The 7,500-nt window shown below is 40.5% G+C and overlaps 1 protein-coding gene across 1 annotated transcript in view; it reads right to left on the reverse strand.

Moving 5' to 3' along the window:
* Positions 1-2,342, reverse strand: part of LOC143023788 (glycine dehydrogenase (decarboxylating), mitochondrial) — a 69,279-nt gene extending 66,937 nt beyond the window's left edge. Inside the window, exon 1 of the mRNA XM_076182409.1 lies at positions 1,799-2,342. Within this exon, the coding sequence (XP_076038524.1) occupies positions 1,799-2,041 (243 nt within the window). The 5' untranslated portion in view covers positions 2,042-2,342. The remainder of the gene's footprint in view (positions 1-1,798) is intronic.
* Between the last annotated feature and the right edge of the window lie 5,158 nt (positions 2,343-7,500).

Here is a 7,500-nt window from a genome sequence, read left to right on the forward strand (position 1 = left end):
TATATACATATATATATATATATATTTGTATATATATATATATATATATATATATATATATATATATGTGTGTGTGTGTGTGTGTGTGTGTGTGTGTGTGTGTGTGTGTGTGTGTGTGTGTGTGTGTGTGTGTGTGTGTGTGTGTGTGTGTGTGTGTGTGTGTGTGTGTGTGTGTGTGTGTGTGTGTGTGTGTGTGTGTGTGTGTGTGTGTGTGTGTGTGTCTGTGTGTTTATACATGTTGCCCTCATGATGGCGTCTACAGCGTTTACAGATTTTGTTCCTTCTGACGTCGCCAGTGGATTCTATTACACTGACGCTGATTGACACGGGACGTGTAATCCCCGTTTGCTGAATAAGATCGTTTGGTTTAGGAAGGAGAAAATCTACAATGTAGGTCAACGCAAAGAATAATATATGTATGAGAAAAATCAAACAAGATAATATGAAATAAAGATTAATTAAAATAAATAAAAGATTAAATCATATAAGATGGAATAGAATAGAGAATAAATTATATAAAAATTATTACTAAAATTCTAACAATAATATGAAGTATTGTTTCAGGATCTACTGCCTGAAGTCCCGCAGCCCCACAGTGGCTGGCAGCGGTCCTGGGGCCCTCAAATATATCTCTCTGGGATGAAAACGTGGACTTTATGTTGTACAAGTGTGTGTTTGTGACTAAGCCACCGGTAAATAGCAGTAGGAGGAAAAGAGCAGTCGCCGGTTGCCAGACTTTTTTTTTTTTTTTTTTTTCTTTCTTTTTTTTTTTTTGCGTAAACTTCACCACCATCCCCGTGTAGTGGGAATTGAAAAAGAAAAAAAAAAACAGATGGAATAAAACAGTCAGTTGCAGCAAACCGCTCTTCTTTTTAAGCCAATGTTAGGTCGCCTCCTCGCCTAGCCAAGGCTGTCGAGAATCAACGCGGCATAGTCTGCAGCGGTTCCCGGGAATCGAACTCACCTGGTCAGACACGACGTCCACCGGGCTACCGCGGGGGCCCAACTATTATGAAGTTGGAAGAAATACGGAGACCAAGTGCCAGACCCTCAAGGCTGCACTTTCTGGTGAAGGTGAGGTTACCAATGACAAACAAACAAACAAACAAGCAACTCTGTCGTACCGTCGCGCATTGTATAGCTTTCGGTGTGAAGAGCGCCAAATGATTATATTAAGATGAAAGGTGCCCCCCCCCCGCTCCCGACGCGAGGCCCACGCCTTGAACGGGATCTGAGACGATTGAGACCCCATGGAGGAATCAGATCCTTAACCTTATAACTGCATGTCACGGTGATCGTTCAATCTAGCTGCCGCCAGGAGATTTTATTAACAAAAGATTTGAGAAGTTTCTCTTTCAATTCTTTCGCTTTGTTGTATAACTTTAAGAGTTTCATTTACATGCCACTAGAAGATTCTATCCATCTATTTCCATTTATTCTGTTGTCTCTTTATTTCCGTGTCTGCTAATCAATTTTCATATGGTGTTTTCTTCCATTGATTTTATTCTGTTTTGTTTTATTTCATCCTATTTTACATCATTCTATCTTATTTTATCTTATTCTTTTGCGTTTTAATCTATTTTATTTTGTTTTATTTCATCCTATTTCATTTTGTTTTACTGTATCTTATTTTATTTTGTTTTTGTTTTACTTAATTCTATTTTATCTTATTTTATTCAATTTTATTTTATTCTATTTTGTTTTATTTCATTAATTTTATTTGTTTTATTTTATTTTATTTTATCTTATTTCATCCCATTTTGTTTGTGTTTCGCGAGGTCTCAAAAGACGTCATTACCTTATAGCCAATGTAATCGAGCATCTCCTTCTGGTCGTCTGGGCGAGGTCCGATATGCCGAAGCGTGAAGTCATCCGACTTCGGGATGAGCCCTGCCAGGCGGGTCGTGGTGGCCAGTCCACGTGGACCAAGGGCCTCCTCCGACAGGAGAAGGTTCCTGAGGGCTGCACACCTCACCTCCTGCAGAAGAGCGCCCTGCAGGCGTGGCGAGGTGGACCTTAGGCATGTGGAGATCCGGTACATATTGCCGGTGAGCCTTCGCTTCACGCTCGTTTGGAGTCTCTTCGCACACACACACAAACACCTGGGAGTTCCTCCGTACACGGGATACACACGAGAGTCAGTACACACTCCACGCGACCACTTCTCCTCCAGTCCGTGACTTCTGAACTCCCCTCCTCGCCGTCACGCCCCCTTTGTGAGTCTCCGAAGTGAGAGTTCGCTCTGTTTTCTTCTTGCAAGAACCTTCCTGTCGCGCCACTACCTCCAGAGTCACTGAGTTGGCTCAGGTGGAGAGGTCTCACTACGACCGAGCCAACACTGAATGCGCTCAGAGAAGAGGGAGGAGGAGGAGGAGGAGGAGGAGGAGGGGGAGGGAGGAAGAGGAGAAGGGGCGGGGGAAGGGGGGAAGCCAAATCTGACTCCCCCTCCCCCCCCCCATGTCAAGAGTGATGGTCAAGCGGTTGGAGTTAGAGTTTGAACGAGATTGCGTTGAGCCTTATTAGTTCAATGCAGAACCGGCCTTCCCCCAGCCTTGTTGCGACACAATGGATAACCCAAGGTTGCTGGGGGTGAGGGTAGGGAGCTCAGAGAGTGTGGAGGGAGGTTGAGGAGGGATGTGTGTGATTGACGAGTTGTTGAAATACTCTAATGTGTCCCCATGATCTTCTGTTCGATTCTCGACCCCAGACACGGCCACCATAGTACAATTGATCATTCGATATTGCTCCCACACTGCCACCAATTTGGGTAATCTGCCCTCCCAGTGGACTGAGAGCCGTAAATAAAGGTCAGGGTAACTTCAATGAGCTTTTGTCGTGAAGAGAGAAAGATGCCAAGAACCTGAATATGCATGTGTATGCGTGTGTGTGTGTGTATGTGTGTGTGTGCGTGTGTGTGTGTGTGTGTGTGTGTGTGTGTGTGTGTGTGTGTGTGTGTGTGTGTGTGTGTGTGTGTGTGTGCGTGTGTGTGTGTGTGTGTGTGTGTGTGTGTGTGTGTGTGTGTGTGTGTGTGTGTGTGTGTGTGTGTGTGTGTGTGTGTGTGTGTGTGTGTGTGTGTGTGTGTGTGTGTGTGTGTGTGTGTGTGTGTGTGTGTGTGTGTGTGTGTGTGTGTGTGTGTGTGTGTGTGTGTGTGTGTGTGTGTGTGCATTTGTGTGTGTGCGTGTGTGTGTGTGTGTGCATTTGTGTGTGTGTGTGTGTGTGCGTGTGTGCGTGTACGTGTGTGTGCGTTACCTATTACCTATCAAATATTTTATTCATTTACACATTTGTTCCTTTATTACTTGTTACCATGTATTTATACCTTCAGTCATGTACTCATATGTTTGTTTATTTGATTATCTATTTTATTCATTTAACTTTTTATTTCTTCCCTTGTTTATCCATTGGCTTATGTATTTATTATTAAGTTTACGTTCATTTGTATACTCGCTTACTTATGTAGTTATTGGTTTATTCATATGCATTATTCATTTATCTATTATTAATTTTATTCACCTACATATTTACCTATTTGTAGATCTATTTGTATTGATGACTGACTGACTGATTCAATGATTGCTTTATTTATTTATTAATTCATTTACATATTATTTATTTATTTATTTATTTATTTATTTATCTATTTAGTTGTTTATTTTTTTTACTTATTCATTAATTAATTTATTCATTTATTCATTTATCTATCTATTCATCTATTTATTTATATATAAAATTATCCATCTGAAAGATTGGGTGGTGGAAGAATAGATTTACACTTCTAGCTATCTATTTATTAATTCATTTAATAATCCTTTCTTTCTTTCTTTTGGTCCTCTTTTCTCCTCTCTCCCTTCCAAAAATAGAATGATCGAGATCTGTGCCAAGAAGGGGACAAAGCCTTCTTCTTCTGTCCACCTGATGACGCATCTGGGGAAAGGGGGGGAGGGGGGGAAAGGGGGGCCTAGAGTCGAGGAGAAGTGGAACCTCGACCGCCTGGCATTAAACAAATCAAATCTATTGAATACATCACCACATTGAGAGTATTAAAGAAGTCGATGACTTCCCGTTTCGCCAAAATTGTTTTGCCTAATCAGGTTTTGTCAAATTTAAATTCTATTTTTTTAGTCCTCCTCACACACCTCCACACACCTTAGAAAATGATGTGCACATCCCTCCCGGTTCAAAAAACAATGATCTGTAAGCTAGAATGTCGTGGTTCTCAAAGTGGATGTCTTTTTGATAATGTTTTTTTCTTTTATGTGGAAATGATAAAGCACACCAAAGGAGACCTTTCTTATAATGGGATCTGACATAGATAAATGAATAAGTAAACAATCAATTAAACAAATAAATAAATTAATAAATTAATTAAATAAAAATAAATAGATAAATAAACAGATGAATAAATAGACAAATGAATAGACGAATAAATAAAAATAGATAAATGAATAGATAAGTAAATATATAAATAGATAAACATAAAGAGATAAATAGGTAGATGAATAAATAGAAAATGAATAATAAATGAATAAGTGAATAATTGAATTAATAAATAAATGAATAGATAAATCAATAAATAAAGTATTCAGACCTTTCTAGTTATACCCACAGCTACCATCTTCCTTCCTTTCTCCCTTTCCCCTTTCACATACTTTTTTTTTTTAGTTTACGAATGCTTAAATCGTTTTATTTCATATTTGGTTATGAATAATTGTTTAGTATTTGTTTTAAGTTTCACAATTTACATTCTATTTGTTCTACATCTATGCAGGCGATGTGAAAACCGCCCCACCTCCCCCGTCACTATTTTCTATATTTTCTCTCCTCTCTACATTTCCTTCCAGATATTGAACAATAGATCATCTGTTTATGATTTTTTTTTTCTTGTAGCTGTCGAGCATGAGATCCTGTTATACATCTTTGCAGCTGTGGTAGTGTCTATCTGCAACCTGTCTTCCGAGATAAACAAACGGGTGTCGATTGCCAAATTTTACCCTGGCATTGCTCTTAGAAATATTATGCGACAAACATCATATGCTACCACAACGAAATTGTATGGATAATACAATAAGTAATAACTATACGAAGTGAAATGCCCCTAGACATCCGTAGTTTTTTGGTACGAAAACAAAAAGTATATTAAAGAACGCACACCCCTGGAAACAGCCAATCCACGTCGGGTAAAATCATACCTCTGAAACGGGCCAATCAGCGCCCAGCATTGTACTCACCCGGTGTTTACCCGCGTATAGTGCACTGATAGCCGCCGATAAATTTAGCTATGACAACGCCTTACGAACGGCAAGTCTTTGGTGGAGTACCACAAGTATCACAGCATCGACGTAACCCAGTACTACTTGCTGTATGGTCGGGTTGTCGGTGATTAAACCTGCTCTTCCTCCCCCCCTCCCCCCCCCATGGTTTTCAGCCAGTGAGGAGGGCGTATTGGACACCCAGAAGAATGGAAATAAGACTATCCAAAGGGCAGATGAACTCTTTCAGAATCAATGGGCATCCAACCCTGTTATGAGTCATTTGCCCACTTGTTTGCCGTGCGTAGTTCCCCTGCTGGATCGGGAAATGAGAGTACTGGAAGTTGACCCAGTACTGCGGTTAAGCTGAGACGTCACCTGAGGTCAACAACACGCTTCTTTGGTTCCTGGCTGAGGCCAGGACGGCTTGCCCCTCTTGATTCGGAGAAAAAAAAATCAGCTGAAGTGTCTGACTTTAATCTTTGGACCAATTATCCCCTGAACCAAACAGCTACCTGTTTGGGTGACATGACACCTCACGACTCATAACTGCCCCCACCCCACCCCCCAGAAACAGTTGGGCTATAAACCTAACGTTTAGTTCCCCTCGCTGGGCTCCGTGACGGGTGGGGGAATGGAAATTTATTATCATTATTACACTGGGGAACACACTTTCGGTTGCATGAGTTTTGACACTTGATTCTGGTAGATTTGAGGTAACAGATTCTGAAAATGGCATTCGTTTGTGCAGATCAGGTCTAGTTTTGATGCTACGCGGCAATTTACATATCAGGTGACATGTTCTGAAAATAGCAAAGGGAGGTAATAAGCATATTAGTTTACATTCATCAAATACTATTCTTAATTACATCAGTGCGTCAAATATAGATTTGTGTGTGCATTATTATTTTATTTCATTAAAACAATTATTTTATTTCTTTTCCAGGTGTGATCATTCTGTAAACAGTGTTGACTTCAACCAAAGGAAACATAGCCTCTATAGCAAGTAGAAGGAAATGTGTGACGTGCCCGGATTCATTCTGCTACATTTGTGGTGCATTGACAGCTCCAAAGCAAAGAAGGAACATTAGTGAATTTGTGAAGAGAGCTTACTTTTGCTACTTTAAAGCGAAACTTGGAGATCAAGACAAACCATGGGCACCGCATAAGGTATGTCATTCCTGCGAAGAAAACTTGCGTCAATGGACTAAAGGAAAAGACAAAATAACATTCGGTATTCCGATGATATGGCGTGAGCCACGGGACCATGTCACAGACTGTTACTTTTGCGTGACTCGTGTTGCTGGTTTCACTAGTAAAACTCGTCATCTTATCACATACCCTAGTCTAGATTCAGCAATCAGGCCTGTGCCCCATTCAGATGATGTTCCAAAGCCTATCTTCACTCAACTTGCTTCTGTTGAATCTGACAGTGAATGTGACACTGAGGTCACAGAGGAGTCAACTAACAGAAATGACTTAGATTTTGGAGGCATATCAACAGAACCGGAAACATTTAGCCAAGCAGAACTCAATGACTTAGTTCGAGATTTGGGTCTGTCTAAAAAACTGTCAGAATTGTTGGCTTCACGGTTAAAAGATAAAAACTTGCTGAAAATAGACAACCAACAGAGAAAAGAACCTCTTACAGTTCTTTAATTCTAAATTTGATTTCGTCTACTGTTGTGATATTCCTGGATTAGTCACCGCGATGGGAGCTCCAGGATATGATCCGGAAGAGTGGCGCCTCTTTATAGATACCTCTAAGCGGAGTCTGAAGTGCGTTTTATTACATATAGGCAACATCTTTGGCGCAATACCCATAGGACACTCAGTACACCTGAAAGAAAAATATGAACACATCAAAACGGTTTTGGAGCTACTCATATATGAAGAACACAAATGGATCATCTGTGTTGATCTAAAAATGGTCAATTTTTTGCTAGGACAGCAAGGTGGGTATACAAAATTTTCTTGCTTTATCTGCCTCTGTGACAGCAGAGCCAAAGACAGACACTGGATTCAGAAGGAATGGCCAGTTAGGGAAAGCCTCAATGTTGGGAAAAAGAACATCATTTATGAACCCCTAGTGGAAAGTGAAAAAATTGTTTTCCCGCCCCTTCACATCAAGCTGGGCCTTATGAAACAGTTTGTCAAGGCGCTCGATAATGACAGTGACTGTTTTAAGTATCTGTGTGAAGTGTTCCCTGGTTTAACGCTAGAAAAACTCAAAGCAGGTATTTTCGACGGC

The sequence above is a fragment of the Oratosquilla oratoria genome, chromosome 3 (genome assembly GCF_046742065.1).
Source record: "Oratosquilla oratoria isolate Oo_2021 chromosome 3, ASM4674206v1, whole genome shotgun sequence".
Classification (NCBI taxonomy): domain Eukaryota; kingdom Metazoa; phylum Arthropoda; class Malacostraca; order Stomatopoda; family Squillidae; genus Oratosquilla; species Oratosquilla oratoria.